Source organism: Cydia pomonella, chromosome 19 (genome assembly GCF_033807575.1).
Source record: "Cydia pomonella isolate Wapato2018A chromosome 19, ilCydPomo1, whole genome shotgun sequence".
NCBI classification, from domain to species: Eukaryota; Metazoa; Arthropoda; class Insecta; order Lepidoptera; family Tortricidae; genus Cydia; species Cydia pomonella.
The window spans coordinates 15,246,875-15,266,683 of record NC_084721.1 but is presented as its reverse complement, the minus strand read 5'-3'; the positions used below and the strand labels follow the sequence as shown (position 1 = coordinate 15,266,683).

At 36.9% G+C, this 19,809-nt stretch overlaps 1 protein-coding gene across 1 annotated transcript; it reads right to left on the bottom strand.

Moving 5' to 3' along the window:
• Positions 1–873: 873 nt before the first annotated feature.
• Positions 874–19,666, bottom strand: LOC133528308 (zinc finger protein 391-like). The gene is made up of 12 exons (XM_061865649.1): positions 19,513–19,666; positions 19,188–19,313; positions 18,615–18,737; positions 17,627–17,780; positions 16,479–16,609; positions 15,724–15,805; positions 15,037–15,160; positions 13,451–13,599; positions 10,983–11,054; positions 9,968–10,060; positions 9,004–9,086; positions 874–1,387 (listed from the first exon to the last, which is right to left on the bottom strand). The coding sequence occupies exons 2-12, from the start codon at positions 19,308–19,310 to the stop codon at positions 1,355–1,357; spliced, it is 1,167 nt and encodes a 388-aa protein (XP_061721633.1). The 5' UTR covers positions 19,311–19,313; positions 19,513–19,666; the 3' UTR covers positions 874–1,354.
• Between the last annotated feature and the right edge of the window lie 143 nt (positions 19,667–19,809).

Below are 19,809 nucleotides of genomic sequence, written 5' to 3'. Positions count from 1 at the left end.
ATATAGCTTGTGACACGAGTCGCCGGTCAGACTCCAGAGTCGTTTAGACGAGAAATAAATTACTATCTCAACAAAAGTACAGCCGGGAAGATTTTTCTTTAAAATAGGACAAATAAATAAATATTACGTGACAATCTTACACAAATCGACCTTGTCCCACAGTATGGGTGCGTATACACATATGGGTATACAGCGAATATTAGTAATAGCGTATCTCGCTAGCCAGGAAAAATGAAAGAGACGCCATCACGAATATTAGCCGAATACCTACATGTCTGGTCGCACCATCAGCTCAATAAGACTGGTGTTGTGACGATATACATAGGTACTTAAATATATAGAAAACATCCATAAGTCCATAACTCACACTCAGGAACAAACATCTCTCTTCTTCATCGCGTTGTCCCGGCATTTTGACACGGCTCCTGGGAGCCTGAGGTCCGCTTGACAACTAATCTCCAGAAAAGCTAGTGCCTACAGCTTTTACGAACCAACCCAGAGGGTAACTAGGCCTTATTGGGATTAGTCCGGTTTCCTCACGATGTTCTCCTTCACCGAAAAGCGATTGGTAAATATCAAATGACATTTCGTACATAAGTTCCGAAAAACTCATTGGTACGAGCCGGGGTTTGAACCCGCGATCTCCGGATTGAAAGTCGCACGCTCTTACCGCTAAGCCACCAGCGCTTCAGCGTTTCAGGAACAAACATCTGATCTGTGACAATTTGATAAACACAAATAAATGCCCTTGCCAGGATTCGAACACAGATCTTTTCCAAATGTCAGTGTACGAAAGAACACTCGAAAATGTGTCATAGTTTTGTGTTACGCAGGCATCTGAACACAAGTTTTTTTTAAATAAAACAGACTTACTAATCAAAAGAAATTATACCAAATATTTTTTATTATTTCAATTTAAAACACAAACCTTAGGTACTTAAATAACAAAGAAGTTTCTAGTTGAAGTAGAGATTATACCGGGTGTTTCCCGTAACAGGAGCAATAAATTAAACTGCAGGCTGAACTCCTCAAACTGACCAACATTTGTTCAACAACTTTGAAAAATAATTTATGTTTTGATTTTTATTACAGATTAAAGTTAATTCGAAGACGCAATGTATTGCGAATTTTGTTATGTTTAAAGCGTGACAAGCAACGTCAAACACACTGATGTCAGCGTACATTGAAAATAATATTAAATTTGTATGAAAAAGTTAAAATGTAAAGATTTCATCATTTTTAAAAGTTGTTAATCAAAAGTTATATCGTTTTAGGAGTGCAATATATAGTTTAATTATTTGCTCGTGTTACAGGAAACACCCGGTATATCTTTAAACGTAGCGGCCACAAGTCTTCAGCTGATTTTATCCTTAGCGCAAATATGTACCTGCAAAGAAGTTAATAACAATAAATGAGTTTTGATTGGTAATATGACATTTTTAACAAGTGTGCGTGTTATTTATAATATGTATAATATTTGTTATTTGTTTTTAATGTACCCAGTGAACTTGCTATACAAAAATTCACCATATCAACAGGGCTGAATTTCCGCCTAGGCCCGAGCCAAGGGGCCCAGCATTTTTTGAGATCGAGAACAAGGCCTCCCTAAATTCTGTTATTCATAGAGGCTCTACGTCTCTAAATCCGAGCCTGTACCAATAAAAATATCGACCTGCACCCTATCTCAGCAGCACAGCTCTAGAATGACAATTGAAGTGTGCAAAATGGAAGCCATCACGTATGAACATTTCATGAGTGCGAAAGAGACAGACTACAATTTAAAAAACATGTCCACTTTTGAACTTCATATAACCCGCTAACCTATCATTAACTAATCGTTTTCACAACCAAAACGTTAGGTTAGCGGACTGCAAAATACGAAAAGCTCTGTTCAGGAGATACGGTCGGTGATATCTCGTAATGTACACAGTCATCCATATTGATTTCGGTGACGGCGACCTCAGAAATCAGGGTTTCTCCTCTTATGAGGTCTTATGTGGCTGGCCCGGCCAAACTTGCTCTTAAACACCCTTTCACACTCACGGCAGTAGAGTTGACCGGCCGTGTTGTACACACACGTAGGAGGGCTGAGGTCTTTCATTGTGTAGTTGGCGTTTTACGTCTAATGTCGCGAGGCGGTTTTCTTCAAACGACTTGGTAGATTCGAAGATGTTAGACCGCCAAGATGACCGTTATGCAGCGAGCTCCTCCCAACGTGCAGGATCGATCGCACACGCGTTTAGGTGATGCTTTAGAATTTAGTATATAGTACCTGGGCGACCGAGCTTTGCTCGGTTATAACTATTTATTGTAATATGGTGGTGTATAGGTGATAATCTTAACTACATTTTTTTACTAAATTAAACTTGTCTAAAACAATAAAAATTAAAAAATTATATATAAACTTGAACATATAAAAAAAAAACAAAAGTTAGTCACCGGGCGAGATTCGAACCCGTAACACTCGTTTTGCAGTCCGCGTCTTAACCCGCTGGACCAGACGGACAGTGACCGGCAATACGAAATTAGCGACCATATTCTGCGTCGAAAGAAAAACTCGAAAACACGCGTTTTCCCAAACATAAGACTAATCTAGATAGATTGTATACACCCAAAAACCCCCATATACCAAATTTCAGCGAAATCGTTAGAACCGTTTCCGAGATCACAGAAATATATTTATATATAAATATATATACAAGAATTGCTCGTTTATATAAGATTTAATCTTGGAATATACTGTTACGAAAGCAAATAATCGACGCTAACACATATTATTTCTGAATTGACTTCGAGTGATACTTTGACATCATTCCAATTTTGATCGCACTTTTGATATTTAAGGTGGTTCGATTTTCATACAAAAAACAATCGCTATTTATTAATTAATTACACAATATTATTACATAAATAGTTGCGCATCTATCTACTTTCGAATATTCATTTGCGCTAAATTAATAGAAAAACTTTGTTTCATACAGAAATCATGCAATAATCAACGTAATATTTTTATAAATTTTACTCATGTGTGTGTGACAAATGTCGTGTACAAATACATTGCGGCGTTGCCACTCCATGCATCGGCGCGACGTTGCGATGTTTGACGCGTTTTTAGCTGACTCTGTCGACACTGACACTCAGTGTGACCAGGCGTACGATAATTGTCGTACATGTACGATAATTTGGGCCCCGGTATGACGTAATGTTCCAAAGAGCATTATCGTACACTAAAGTACTATAATTTCAGCCCTTGGATGATGCCACCTTAAAAGTCTAGTAATTTGAAGCAAAATATGACACTTTCTCTCAGAAATAGGCTAAAATTAGTATCTTTTGGGTGTTCGGCTCCTTGGTGTAAGTTTAAAGTTTAAAATGTCACAATTTCCTGTATACCGTTTGAGTCTATCCCAAAAATACACAAACATAAACAGATTTTTGGCGCAATTTAGACGAAAATTGTCTTTTTTTTATTATTAATTGGAAGTTTAAGCTTATTTTGCAAGACATTTTTAGGGGCTGCCTTTTTGATTGGCGTACGATATTTTTTTCAACGGTACAATAATATTGACACTCAAGTACGATAATTCTCTTCCGCTCACCTGGCAACACTGCTGAAACTTGACAGGACCTGGGGGCCTACCGCGAAAACCTAAATTCGCAAATTGTGGGGATCTTTCTCTTTTACTCTCACTAAGACGTAATTAGAGTGACAGAGAAAAATGCCCGAAATTGACGAATTTCGATTTTCCCGGTAGCCGCCCTGGTGCTTGAGGTACTTAATAGAAAACAAAGCTGCCGCATGTTCTGAATTGTGATTTTATGTGTTTTTGGATTGAAAATGATAGCAACGTCTAAATCAAGTTACAAAAATCATCGATATTCTGGTCCGCGAAAAACCAGGAAAAGTGTAACTGTAATTGGAGTCTACAAAAATGACCAATTCATAGAAAATATGACCTAGAAACTAGTTCACTTTTATAAGACTCAATTTTGTCCGAGATTGTACTTAGGCGAATACCTAAGGGAGCTAAGTGTATTGATCTTGAATAATTAGTTGGCTAATACATATATGACTCCAACATGATATGGACATTTACATCATAACTATTATACCTAGTTGGTTACTAAGTTCTGTTACTCGATTTCTTTCTTTCTTCCTAGCGTTGTCCCAGCATATTGCCACGGCTCAATGGAGCTTGGGGTCCGCTTTGACAACTAATCCCAAGATTTGGCGTAGGCACTAGTTTTTACGAAAGCCACTGCCATCTGACCTTCCAACCCAGAGGGTAAAACTAAGCCTTGTTGGGATTTGTCCAGTTTCCTCACGATGTTTTCCTTCACCGAAAAGCGACTGGTAAATATCAAATGATATCTGTTCTGAAGTTCTGTTACTCGATTTGCAACCTCTTTATTTCCGTTAAAACAAATGCTACCGAAAAAATAAAAAATGACATAATGTGGTGGATTTGTGAGCTATAATTATATACCACACATAACGCTTATCTCGTCGTATCTATAATGAATTGGGGCCTAAAAGAGAATCGTATTCCAATTTTTTGAAACGCTTGTATTACTTTCTATATTAACTAAAAGTTGCCTCAAAATTCAGCTTTTATACTAATAACGGCTTTAAATATGTTAAATTAACAAAATATATTTTGAAAGATGGCTTCGCGCCCAAAACGCTCTTTGAAAATTGTGTGACGTCACAGTTTATGGTTTGACACATAACTACATACACACGTAGAAGATACGAACTGTCAACTGATATTTGTCATTTGTTGTTAATCGCCTAACTGTCAACAGTGTCAATCCGAGAGTTGTGACGTCATCAGAATCTTCAATGACGTTTCGAGTTTGGTCACGTGACGTGTGCCAAAAGATATTTTAAATTCAATATTTACAAAAATATGGTCATTACAGGTCCCCTAAAAGTAGTTTAACATGTTCTTATAATCCAAAAAAATTTTTGGGATACAATTATGCCCTAAGATTTGTAGATGGAAACAACCCTATTGCGTTGCACAAATGTGGGCACCCGCCAAACATGATTTTGGGTGTGTCATACTCAGGGCTAACACAGATTCATTTCTGTGAAAAAGGTGTGAAAACCGGAAACTGGAAACCGTTCTCGAACCAATAGTGAAGCCCTTAAGCCACACCCTATTTCAAAACCAGCCATGGATCTTTGAACAGGACTCAGCTCCTGCACATAAGGCAAAAACAACTCAAGCCTGGTTTCGAAGGAACAAAATTGACTTTATTGCCCACGAAGACTGGCCGTCCTCCAGCCCGGACCTTAACCCCCTGGATTATGCCATATAGCAGGTTATTGAGGAGAAAGCCTGTGCTAAACCCCACACAAATCTTAACTCCCTCAAGCGGGCCATAGTTAAGACAGTGACGGAAATAGACATGACAATCGTGCGTGCCGCTATTGATGACTGGCCTCGTCGTTTGAGGGCCTGTGTTAAAGCCAGAGGAGGCGATTTTGAATGATATTGTCATATGTAATTCCTGATTTTGTGTACTTCATTTTAATATATACTTTATTAAACTTTCGTTGGTATATTTTATGTAGATAAAGATTATTGAAGTAACAGAATTTAATAACCAACTAGGTAGAAAACAATGCAATACATAAACACATAAATTGGATATGATGTGATCCGTTGAATGAAATTGTCAATAAATAAAATAAATAAATAATTTTCTATCTCTAGGCATTGTGTGAAACTTCTAGTTGTGACAAAATATCGGGAAATCAATAATATAAACAAACATGGTAAATATCTTATTTCTTTTTATAATGGTTATAAATAGAAGGCCATGCAATTTTGTAACTCACTGTAATTTAATTAAATGTATCGTAAAAAAAATGTTTTAATTCTACTGTAAAATAGTACCTACTTTTTTAAAGGCTGGGCAGTAAGGGATTGCTTTAATTTTAGAACAAAACAGCGTTTTTTTTTTGAAAAAAATACCGGAAAATCTGACTTACAAATTTGGACTTTCTTAGGTTCATTCTACTTAGACTCTTATCCACCCTAGCATTAAAGAAAGATATCCTAAAATATCCATACCATTACGTCACATTTTAGTGTGAAAGAAATTTCAATGTAAAACTAAAATTTCAATACAAATTTTCGGGTTTTTTTAACACGAGGATTGATTATGCTAGTGATTCTGAGTTGGAAGAACCCAAAAATATCATGATGTGTGAGAATCAGATTTTTAATATTTTTATGGAAAACGCTCATATTTCTCATAAAATAATTTATTAATAATAGGTACCTACTTGATAATACTGATAACAAAAAAAAAATTATAAGTTTCGAACCCACATCCTCTTGCATGTATTTCCACGTACATACCGCAACGCTATTGAAGCCTACTCACGCTGTGCCAAATTGTCTACTACAAGGATCCCAGTAAGACTGTTTGAATGTGTGAGTGATACTTAGAAATAGAGTCAAGAAACATTCTGTCGACATTAAGGGGTAGTTTTTGTACAATGAAGTGTTCAATGTTTGTTGTAATAGTTCAATATTTATTTAATGAGTGCGCTAAACATAATTTACAGTATAGAAATACCAAGACTACTCCACAAAAAAATTAAAACTCAAAATTTGCAATTGTGGCGCCATCTAGTGAGGTTTAAGCTTTGGGTAACCTAATCGAACCACCTTAACAGGCAATTTTGTACATTGTAGATATATAGGTTTTCATAGAAAATGACGTTCAAGGACTTCAAGAGCAGTCTATTAAACTTTTGAACGCCAAGAACACCTTAAGTGGTCGTTACTATAGTCTGTATCTTTAGGCATTTAAAAAAAGGTAAACAAACAATTTGTACATTTTCGGGTAGTTTTAATATTTATTGGTTAACCAACCAAATACAAAACCGCCTGGATCTGTCATTGAACGACCTGACTAGGGATTGCAATCCGGTCCGGCGGATCCGGTAATCCGGCCGGATCCGGCACTTTTCAGGAGCTACCGGATCCGGTAAAAATCACCGGATCCGGACCGGATCCGGTATAATAAAAAAACGCCTTAATACAGCACGCGCTGTGCGTTTCAGATGAGGAAAAGGCAACGGATACGAGGTATGAAGTTGAACAGAACAAAAAACGAATGAAAAAGTTTAAATTTAGTAAGATAAAAATATATTTATTATGACGATGACTGGGAACAGAAGAGGATTTCTTCTTCTTTCATGTTGGTGGCACGATATGACGATTACATAAATACTGTAATAGAAGGAAAAATGAAAGGATGGAGATGCCATAGAAGGCATTTGTAATTTATGCTAAAGAGAAGGTTAATGTCGTGTCATAATGTTGTGATAGAAGATTAACCGACTACAGTTGGGCTCATCAATATGTGTGAATGAAGAATATATGATAATATTAATAATCTTTAGTTTTCTCCGATATATGTATATATATGATAAAATATAGATTATTTTCTATTCAAATTTAAGAGAGAATCTTTTGTCTTTACAATTTCATCCAATCTAATGCAATTTCCTTCATCTCCTGGTACATGCTACTCTACGCCTAGCCAATTATTTATTTGATCTATGTAACTTTTCTTAGGGAGTCCCTTTCCGCGATGGTTTTCAATCATAATCATATTTTTCGCATGAGATCGTCGTGTCGTGTGTTGTTCCTTATAATTTGACCAATATACTTTTCCATAAATTAAAAAAGGTACAATTTTTTTAAGTCATACAATCTACTACGTTTTTGGACAAATAAATTAGAGCAAGATAATACTAGAGCGCATTTAATATCATAATTGGTTAAAAGTAAAATATCTTCGTTAAAAGTAATAAATAATAGTAAGCGTAGGAGTTTAAAATAGAGTTCCGGTTACTCTGGTTATAATATTAGCGGAAAATCGTTGAGCATTAGACTTTTTGTTTGCCGCGATATCTATTGTCGAGTAGCAGTACTGAGAGTTCCGCTACTCGATGCTAGATGTCGACTACGAAAATAATAAGCGTTTTGGTACCAAAACTGATGTATGGAGTGAGCACTCTATGTACTTCTTATTTCTCTATGCTACAATGGATGTCAACGTTAGAGTTTGTGAGGAAAGAGAAGAGTCGTGGAATGAATGGGGCCCAATACATTCCACGACTCTTCTCTTTCCGAACAGACTCTACAAAGAATTCAATCAAAGAACAGTTACGAAAACTTGTCCTTTCAAGGAGCTCCAATTCCCACCCCACATCCCATCATCAGGCTTTGGAAACTAATCAAATTTATAGTTGTAAACGAATGATATTGACATTGTGACACTTTTTAATACCAAGTTGTATTTTATTGTTAAGAAGTTATTTATTAACTTCAAATTATAGATTTAGGAATACGTATTACGCAAAAAACTAGAAAAATATGTCATTTAATTAACTTTTATATCCCTATACCAAACCGGATCCGGTCCGGCCGGATCCGGCCGGACTACGGCCAAAATACGTCCGGATCCGGCCGGATTGAAAATCAATCCGGTTTGCAATCCCTAGACCTGACTTTAAACCTACATTATTTGATCACGTAATGTTTTCATCTACCCTCAAGTGCCTTAAGGAGCCATTTGAGGGTAGATTTTGTTTACCTTTTTTTAAATACCTAAAGATACAGACTATATAGTTGTGCCGTTCTCGAGAAAGTTCTCCGTTTACTGTGGGAAATGTTCTCGCACGAGAACATTCCCTATACAAAACTGAGAACGGGACAACTATAGTCGTTACTAGTCGTGTCCACAGAGCAAAGGACAACTATAGGTGTTATGGCGGACGCTGTCAAAGTAACCTTCATACTTTCGAGTAAGTTTTGCATTAGCTCGCTTGCGCCGGGGAACTTGGCGTTTGAGTGATGTTTGTGTGACATAGGACATAGCGTTCAAAAGGTTAAAGGACAGAGACAAGCTATAACCTCCTTTACCTGTGAGTATAGATATTTGTATATTTTTGTTGTAATTATTAACACATACCTCTAGACTCTCTCTGCTTTGGAACTTTTGAGTGCATATTAGACACAGGAATTCCACCGTAACTGTCTGAATATTTATTGATTCTGAAAAACGAAAAATACTGTTTAATTATTTAGAAAAAGGAAAATGTTAAAAAGTACCTACGTTTCTACAAATACCAAACTGGCGATGGAATTTCTTTTTTTATTTATATATTAAGTTTAACATTATTATTATTTTGACGACCGGTCTGGCCTAGTGGGTGGTGACCCTGCCTACGAAGCTGATGGTCCCGGGTTCAAATCCTGGTAAAGGCATGTATTCGTGTGATGAGCATGGATATTTGTTCCTGAGTCATGGGTGTTTTCTATGTATTTAAGTATTTATATATTATATATATCGTTGTCTAAGTACCCTCAAATTTGTTCCTGAGTCATGGGTGTTTTCTATGTATTTAAGTATTTATATATTATATATATCGTTGTCTAAGTACCCTCAACACAAGCCTTATTGAGTTTACTGCGGGACTTAGTCAATTTGTGTAATAAAGTCCTATAATATTTATTTATTTATTTATTTATTATATATAAGCAATTATATAACCGTTCACGTTTTAACAATACTTTTTTTACCGGTTTACTGGAATTAAAGACTATACGTAGGTAACTTGAGTTTTAGGTACTGCGACACCCCAACAATTTGAAGTTTAGGCATTTTGAGAACGTGTCTACAGAAACAAAAATAGGCATTATGAGATTTAGGCATTATCATTTTAAGACAAATTTGCGTTTTGACATCTAGGAATTTAGGTTAATAAAAGGTTAGGTTAAATGGGTTTAACGAAATTAAGATACCTATAATGAAACCAAAAGCAGGGGTCTCCTGTACTGCCCCCTAGTTATGGTGCGTTTATATACCCCTAAATGGTCCCGTGAGCACTTCAGGTATGAAACCTTAAAAAATTGAGGGATCCCATGATATTTACCAGTCACCATTTCATTATCTGTCAACATTTCTGTGTGTGGGCTGTCCGTCTCCTTTTTATGAAGCTTCATGTGTGCATCGAGGAGCTTTTTACCTAAAAACAACGCATTTATTAGTAATTACACATTTGTTTTTTTATTAGGGGTCATCCATAAATTACTTAACAACTTTTTCTAGCAAAAAGGGAATTAAGAGGGTAGAATAGCTTTGCGATTAACGAAATAGGGTATTAAAAAAAAACACATGCTATCGCTCGTGCACTTATGCCGAGCCCAATCGTGATAGATGGTGCGATCATGAATAGATGGTGCGATCATGAATAGATGGTGCGATCATGAATAGATGGTCCGAGCGTTGCAGCTCGCGACTAAGAATGGGTAGTTTTTTGATGACATTTCCATTTCGGGAGAAAATGGTTTCCGCTAACTAAATCTTAACTAATCACTTTAAATCAATATATTAAATATTATAGGACATTATTACACAAATTTACTAAGTCCCACGGTAAGCTCAATAAGGCTTGTGTTGACATAGACAACGATATATATAATATATACATATTTATAAATACTTAAATACATAGAAAACATCCATGACTCAGGAACAAATATCCATGCTCATTACACGAATAAATGCCCTTACCAGGATTTGAACCCGGGACCATCGGCTTCATAGGCAGGGTCACTACCCACTAGGCCAGACAGGTCGTCATACTTTGATTTTGATGTCGACCGCTTCAGCATAATATATTCTAGGTTTATGGGTTGGGTATCGCTTTAAAGTTAGTTTTTATAAAACAAACAACTTAGTTTTTGAGATGCCAATAAGTTTGAATCTATTGCAAATTTGAAAAAAGGAAAACCTATAAACCTAGTGTTTCATTGTGACAATAACGTACTAAAAATCATGGAGAATGGAAAAAAATTAAGTCGAAAAACATTTTCTCTTTTCGTATGGACGAGTTAGTAGTATTAGTATTCTTCCCTCTAACGAAATAGATATACATGAGTACTTACCTCTAAATATTTCTCTGCAGAGCGGACACTCGTTAGCCGAGTGAGCGTTTTCGTGATGTCTCAGCAATGAATCTACAAATTATTTTATTTTATTCATTGGAAAAACAACAGAAGTGTGCGACAGGATAATAGGTACATTGTTAAGTACATATTATTGAGATGAACACTTACTCCCTTAAATGCTCTTACTAAAACATACTTAAAATTCCTTACAACTTGAAATTACATTACTTAATTATTAGTGTCGTTAGTTCACATGCTTATGGTTTGGATAAAAATAAGAAAATAACAAGCTTTTCAAGCAAAGGTTGCCAAGGTATTTGATATTTTTTTGCTTCAAAGATAGATCTGACAGACATGATCTCAGAAAATTGTAAAGTTAAAGGACTATGCGTCAAAATGGTCATTAGATAGGTATTCTATGTACTTCATTTCGTTCTATGGGCGCCAAGTGGAATTCCATTGCATAACTGAGATGGTTGTATTTTAGTCAAAATATCATCACCCTTACTGCCAAGGCAATAGGGTCCACCGCTGGGCGAGTGCGGCGAATGGTTTGCCGTGCTTGCAGCGGTGCGCGAACATCTACCCTGCAGTCATTAATTTACTTACTCTATTGCCTAGGTAATAAGGGTGATGACATTTTGACTAAAATACAAAAATCTCAGTTCTGCAATGGAATTCCGCTTGGTGGCCATAGAACGAAATGAAGTACATAGAAATACCTATCTAATGACCTAACTCGCATTTCTGTTGGATTTTGGACCAGGCTCCATATTTTTCGCCTTATTACAAAGTAAGGTGCAAAGGTAATCATAACTTCTAAACCGCCCACACGTCAAACTTTCCCAAGACAAATGAAATTTTGATTTGTCAAAATAAAATTCAAAATCGAATGAAATGGGTGACCTTTTTATAGGTATCTGGACGGGTAGAGGATAATGTCATACCTCTAGCGTCGAATGATGGTCCCTATGACAGTTCCTTCCTCATTTCGCTAGGCTTCATCAAAGAGAATTTGAAATAGAGGTGGATTGTCAAAGAAAACATTGTAATTCATAGTAAATTTACTGCCGCCTTAGATTCAATAGACAAACGCGCTAGGAAGCTTATTGGAGATGCGAAATTGGTAGAGGCTAGACTGCAGAGCCTAGAACACCGTAGAAAGGTAGCCTGTTTATCGGTATTCTACAGGATACATATCGGGGAGTGTGCGATGGGATTACATAATCTAATCCCCCCATCTCCGTTCTGCCACCGTGGGACTAGAGGCGGACTTGCGTTTCACCCTTACGTCGTTACTTTACCACTGATTCGCACTACACGCTGCGCATCCAGCTTTATCATGCGAACGGCTAAGGAGTGGAATTCACTTCCTGCAAATCTATTCCCAGTCCACTAAAATTTGGATCTTTTTAAATCGAGAGTGAATAGATATCTTTTAGGTAAGCATGTTCCATCCTAGACTGCATCGGCACTTACCATCAGGTGAGATTGTGGTCAAATAAAAATAAAAACATCTTTCGACACATGATTAAAAATTTTACAGCGCCATTTGACTTAGATCCTTATTCTTTCAATGTTACGTGTTAAATAATTGTTAAATATCAAAAAGTGGCGCCGTCTAATAGATCAAAGGCCACAGGTATGGCGGCATCGTTTCGAGCGAGATGGCGCCTCGTTTTGACAAATTTAATACATATCAATGAAAGATTGAGGAAGTCAAATAGCGTTCTAAAAGTTTTAATCATGTGTCGAAAGATAGCAGTAAATTTACTGTGGCTACCAGTGGCGGATCGTTCAAAGAACTCGATTCCCACCGGCTTGTCTAATTTCAGCCCGTTGAGTACTTTCACGATCGGTTCATGGAGAAAAGGAAAGCAAAATTAGCTCCGGGTTCCCTACGAATATTTGTGACGCGCCGCCACTGATGGCTACAAAGTTTTCTTTGACAATCCACCTGTATTTCAAATTCCCTTTGGCTTCATTCAAGAAATAAATGAAGAAACATGTATTTACCGTATTTCTATCACTTCAATGTTACATTTCTAAATAAATTAATGTGCTAAATTTAAAAAAATGTCTCCAAACATTTTACGTGTCAATTATCCATATAACAAGTTGAATGTTATAGGGACCGTTATTCGACGTGAGACGAATGATATATTATGAACATACGAATATTATGTTTGACGACCTGTCTGGCCTAGTGGGTAGTCACCCTGCCTATGAAGCCGATGGTCCCGGTTTCAAATCCTGGTAAGGGCATTTATTAATGTGATGAGCATGGATATTTGTTTCTGATTCAGGGGTGTTTTCTATGTATTTAAGTATTTATATATTATATATGTCGTTGTCTAAGTACCCTCAACACAAGCCTTATTGAGCTTACTGTGGGACTTAGTCAATTTGTGTAATAATGTCCTATTATATTTATTTATTTATTATATATGAAGTTCACAGCTTACATCTATGCAGAAAACTCTTCTCACAGTCGCTGCATTTAAGTTGGGAGCGGGCATCGTGCGTCTGCGCGTGTTTCCTCAGGGTGGATTGTTGAGTGAACGAGCGACCGCAAGTGTTGCATTGGTACGGTTTTTGGTTTAAGCTGTGACTCCTGTAAAGTTAAATGACATACTAGCTTCTGACCGCGACTTCGTCTGCCTGGGATGATGATGAATAAAAACTATGATATGTCTTTCATCGGGCCTCAAACAAATACCAATTTTATTTTACCCCATACCAATTTTGGAACCTGGTTTTTTTTTTGTTATAGTTTAGTCAACAAACGAGCACACGAGCCGCCTGATAGAAAGCGGTCACCGTCGCATATGGACGTAAGCAACATCATAGGAGCCACTTAAGCGTTGCCGACCCTTAAGAACCCTAAATACCCGCTTCTTGAAGATTCCCATGTCGGAGCGCAAAGGAAATACCTTAGGAGGCAAGTCATTCCACATTCTGCACGTTCTAGGAAGAAACGAATGAGATGCCCGAGATTCTTGGCGTGCCATGTATCTAAGAAGTGAGGATGAGCTTTGCTCCTTTGGCGGGATTTTGGATGTCTTTTAACTACGTCCAAAAGAGGGGTATGGGCATTGTGAATGTTATCTCGCTTTGTGTGGTAGGGCACAGCACAGCGGATATCATTCCAGATCTAGAGCAGAGCCCAACTGGGGAAGTATCTCTATCTTACAGAAAACCGCAGCCAAATAATACTAGATCCTACTCATAGTGTTGTTCCTGCCGGTGAGTAAGGTTGCCAGAGCTCAATGAGGGCGCGGAGTGCTAGAGTCGACAACGCGCATGTAACTCCTCTGGAGTTGCAGGTGTACATAGGCTACGGAGACTGCTTACCATCAGGTATGCTTGTTTGCCACCGACGTAGTATTAAAAAAAACAAACGCGGTTTCGACGTGAAGATGTTACAGACAGAGTTACTTTTGAATTTATAATGTTAGGACAGTCGCCATTAGATCGTAGCGGTCAAAATGGTCACAAATATCTGAACAAAGCCTCAATTACCAAGACGTTAAAGTGCATGTTCAGATATTTATGAGCGCCTTAGCCGCTCCGATATATATGACGGCGACTGTACCTAAGCATAAAGTTTATTTCCTTGTAACAGAGGGCGAAATGCGCTCATAAGGTTTATACGACTACTACGCGGAATAAATAGCGGCTATTTTTTTCAATATTTAATTAATATATGTACTTACACCATAAAGAAAGCGCTGGTGGCCTAGCGATAATAGCGTGCGACTTGCAATCCGGAGGTCGCGAGTTCAAAGCCCAGGCGTACCAATGAGTTATTCGGAACTTATGCACGAAATATCATTTGACATTTAACAGTCGCTTTTCGGTGAAGGAAACCATCGCGAGCAAACCGGACTAATCCCATTAAGGCCTAGTAACCTCTGGGTTGGAAGGTCAGATGGCAGTAAAAACTAGTGCCTACGCCAATTCTCGGGATTAGTTGCCAAGCGGACCCCAGGCTCCCATGAGCCGTGGTAAAATGCCGGGACAACGCGAAGAGGATGATGAATATACTTACACCATATGCACATTTAGAGTGGAGGCCTCGGCAAACACTTTTTGGCAGACCTCGCACCTGTGTCGGCCGCCACGATGCCGCCTCAAATGCTTGTGCAGTGATGTTCGCCAGCGAAAGCGAGCACCTGCAATAATATGTACTCACTATGGTCTCCGATTCAGCTTGGACAAAAATTATGTCGCATGTCCGGATTTTCTACTCTATATGTCGCATTTCTCAACCGATTTTCGTTATACTCGTACTTAGTGAGCAGGTTCGATAATTATATATACATATTTTTGTTGTCAAATCAGTTTTTGAATTTTTTTCAAAATAGCAGTTCATGAGCTCACAGAACCAGCTCACTAGGTTGTAAAATTTACAATTTTGTCAAGGTCTCAAATAAATTTGATGAAATACATCAAATACAAACCTTACTTAGGGAATATTATATACTTGAGAAAATTCGACCCATGCTGCCGTGACCCCGGGGCCGAGCGGTTTTAAGCATCTGCCGCGAATGCAGAGGATGCTAGTTCGATTCCAGCCCAGGGCACTAAAGGCCTTGGTCACTTTTTCTTCCGTATATGACATTTATTTCAATTTATAATTTAGTTAATTTCAATATTTTTAATGTCAAAAATTACAGTAAAAATTAAATAAAAGATACCACATATACACATAGTACAGTATACATAGTATACATACCACATATATTACATAGTTGGAGGCAGACGTCTAGGTCTTTGGAAATATTTTTAGGTCCAACAAGGTGTGTTCGAAGATGAATCTGTTAAACAGTAAAAATATTATGGTCAGAAATAATAATTATAACTGTCCAAATATGTTAAAAAAGCATACCTATGACTCTCGCGTCGAAAGATGGTGCCTATGACAGTTCTTTCAAGCCTCTTTTGGTTGGGCTTTATTTATTACGGAAAAATATAGTCTTTTGTTTACGTATTTTAGTCAACTTTGTTTTATGGTTTTCATGATCGAAAATGGAGTGAGATTCATCTTATTATTATGTTTGTCAAATCTGTCATTGTATTTAATTCGTGTAGCTACCGCTGACCTGGCGCTAGTTATGCACGCTTAATGCCGCGCCACGATACGATCCGACCGGACCGATCATGAGGACGACCTTTGAACCTTGTCAAAAAGATATATGTATAGATATATTATAAGAGTTAGGGGCATTTAAAAATTTGTTTGAAAACTGTTTTTCGCTCCTAATTATTACAATAATCAAAAAATCTAAAAAAGTAAAACGTAAAGGCATTGCTATTGTTAATATACATCAAATTATTAAAAAAAACCGTGATATCCAGAGAGGAAAATGGAGACTACGTTTGTATGGAGAAGCGGCCGTCTCCTTTCCTCTGAAAAGTACAACTAGATTCAAAGCTAAATATTGTACGTTGAGCGTCACGAAGATATTATTATTAATCTTTGCTACCAACCTCAAAAGTCTCTTGGTTCTTTGAAGTATGTTCACACTGTGAACAGTGATAATAGTCTTCTTTATCAGATGGGCTCTCACTATTTTCAGAGTCCGATATTATAGGCGTGTTCGGTTTTGCAGCCATTGTTTCTGAAATATAATTAGACTCACTGTAGCCGTTGAAAGGAGTAAGGGGGTTTTCAACTCTAGACATTGTCTGATTCTCTTATTTGAAAATCTCTTATTTCCATCAAATAAAAATTATTAATTAACTTAGGGGAGAGTCGGCTATATCGTACCGCCGGTTAAATCGTACCACCTCTAGTTTTCCCACTAAACAACTTAGATTACTTACACATAATGCACCAAACAGTGCTCTAATGGAATTAAGCTCAATACTCTAATCAGATATGGCATATGACTGCCAAGGAACAAAAGAGAGAAGAAATATGTTTTTCGTTGGACTTGATCTAACTTTTAATATGTGTTTATAATACCATAACTTATGATCAAGATAAGTTAAAAATACCAAATTACCAAATTAAAAGTATATAACTATAAATATAAACGGGTTTATTGTGTAGGTACTTAACGTACGAATTTTTATACTTTGGTTTTATATTGATTATTTAATAAAAATAGCCAGTCGTTTAAATCGTACTATAGCATAGGCATAGGTACAATTTAAATGACTAAGTATTTTTGAGTCGTGTAAATATGATTTTGGATTCCCGTAATAAATATTTGTTATTCAAATCTAAAATAAGCAATAAACTTGTAAAACGCTTCATAGATTATCATCCTATACATATACATACCTACTGGCAATTTTTTTTAATACCACGTGGGCGGCAAACATACATACGGCCCGCCTGATGGTAAGCAGTCACCGCAGCCTATGGACGCCTGCGACTTCAGATGTGTTACATGCGCGTTGCCGACCCTTTAAAAACCTGTACACTCCTTTTTTGAAGAACCCCATACTGTAAACCCTCGGGAAAACCTCGGAAGGGAGCCCATTCCACAGCTGGAGCGTCCGCGGGAGGAAATTTCTCTTGAACCACAGTAAGGTGTGAGGATAAACACCCTGCCAACGGCGAGCGGTGCGGTGATAGAAAGCATCATGGCATCATGTCAAACAATTCCTCAGAGCACAGCTATACTCACTTGTATTAAAATTTAGATCACAAGCCACTTTCTTCTGCACATAACTTTTCAGTGGTGTAGTTTTTTCTATTTTTTCTATTTCAGTGTATACTTTCTCTTTTCTTTGTTCCTGGCATTCTGTTGAAGCGGATAATTCTCCATTTTTCTCAGCTGTCTGAAAATGGTATAACAATTTCAAATTCATATGGTGACAGAACATGAATTCAGCAATTTAAATAAATAAATAAATAATAAATATTATAGGACATTATTACACAAATTGACTAAGTCCCACAGTAAGCTAAATAAGGCTTGTGTTGTGGGTAGATGTAGATGTAGTGTAGGGACGCCCGGCCGGAAGCAGGCGGGCTGTCGATCGCGTGTTGCATTCATTCAGCCCAACTTTGTGTTGTGGGTACTCGGACAACGATATATATAATATATAAATATTTATAAATACATAGAAAACAACCATGACTCAGGAACAAATATCCATGCTCATCACACGAATAAATGCCCTTACCAGGATTTGAACCCGGGACCATCAGCTTCGTAGGCAGGGTCACTACCCACTAGGCCAAACGGGTCGTCAAAATTTGTTATTATTATTTAATAAGCAGGCAGGCAGTTATGACAACTGATAGGACCTGTATCCAGTAATCATAAAGATAGTTATCATGAACGAATGTGTGCAATATACAATTGAATTTGATGTTTGCAGACGTATGGCTCTATGGCTGCTGCTTGATGCAACGTTGGCGCAACTGCGCAGTGACGCCATTTTTCCGTAGCGCTAACTAAACGTTGATATTTAAGACGCTAGTGTGGGGTAGCTATAAGGCTTGTTTTGTGGGTACACATGACTATGATGACTTTATATATTTATAGATAGATTTAGATAAATACTTAAATATTACACAAACGAATGCCCTGCATTTGAACCCAAAAGCATCTTGGTTTGTAGACGGGGTTTCTACGGGTTAGGCTATGAAGTGATTAATATTAATACCTTTAATATTTCTTCTAAAGTCTTGTGGCTTCTCATCACCATGGTGTAGAAAGTGTAAGAAGAGCTCAGTCTGCGAACACATTGGGAGCACATTTGCTGCGGGTATCCATCATTCTGTGCTATCTGAGGAGTTGGAATTTAATTATTATAAATGCTTTAATTTAAAACATGGCATAGAATACCAGATACAACCAATAACTGAATTGTGGTAAAAAGGTGCTCCAGTGCTACCAAAAAAAACAGTGTGACACAGTTACAAGTGTTTTTTATCATAAAGATATGTCACTTGTTTATGTCAACTAAATGCTTGTTGTTTGAGTTATCTTATTTTGTCATATTATCTAGGTAATATAAGAATCATTTTATCCAATATAGTAAAAAAATGCATGTATACTCAAAATTGTATGAAACTGCATTATGATGATATGATATACATATATTATGATCAAAGCAGTTTTAATCAAACAACATTGTTATTTTTTATTATTTAAGATATAATTGCAGCCTTTCAAGTTTCTTTAACAAGTTTTTACAAGAATTTAATATTAGGAACCAATTTTAAAAAGTATGTACCTGAAAGCTCATTAATGTTGTAAGCATATCATTGAGACAAGCACCAAATATAGGTTTCATTGCATCCACCATCGCAAGGCAGCAGCGACAACAACGGTTGAAGTCTTCCAAACGGATTTCCATCTTCTGTAATATAAAACATCATAAATGTTACTATAAAATCTATTCTAAAAATGTGGTAGTGTGAAATCAAAGAAATGTCATGAAATCATTAAAACAGTACACAGTAATCCCTATAAGATTTAATCAATTATTTAACTAAGTAATACTAGTCGACTCCCGCGTTAAAACTTTTAAATCAGCAAATAAACCTTAAATAACTTACAGGAAATAAATCTTACACATACAAATTTTACTAAGTTACAAATTTATTTGAATGGCGTCTCACAATAATACCTATCAATAGCTTTAAGAAACTCTTGGGTTTTATAAAATTACAATAACAAAACAAATGTGGAATCCGAGATCGCATGCAGACATTGACAGATTTGACAGCTGCCAGTGACATGACAGCAGAGCTGTGTTTAGAAACCACAATACGGCCTATAGCGTTCAACAACATTTTATCGTATGAATATGCAATATGAATGGATCTAAGAACTGCCAATTATATATTATATAG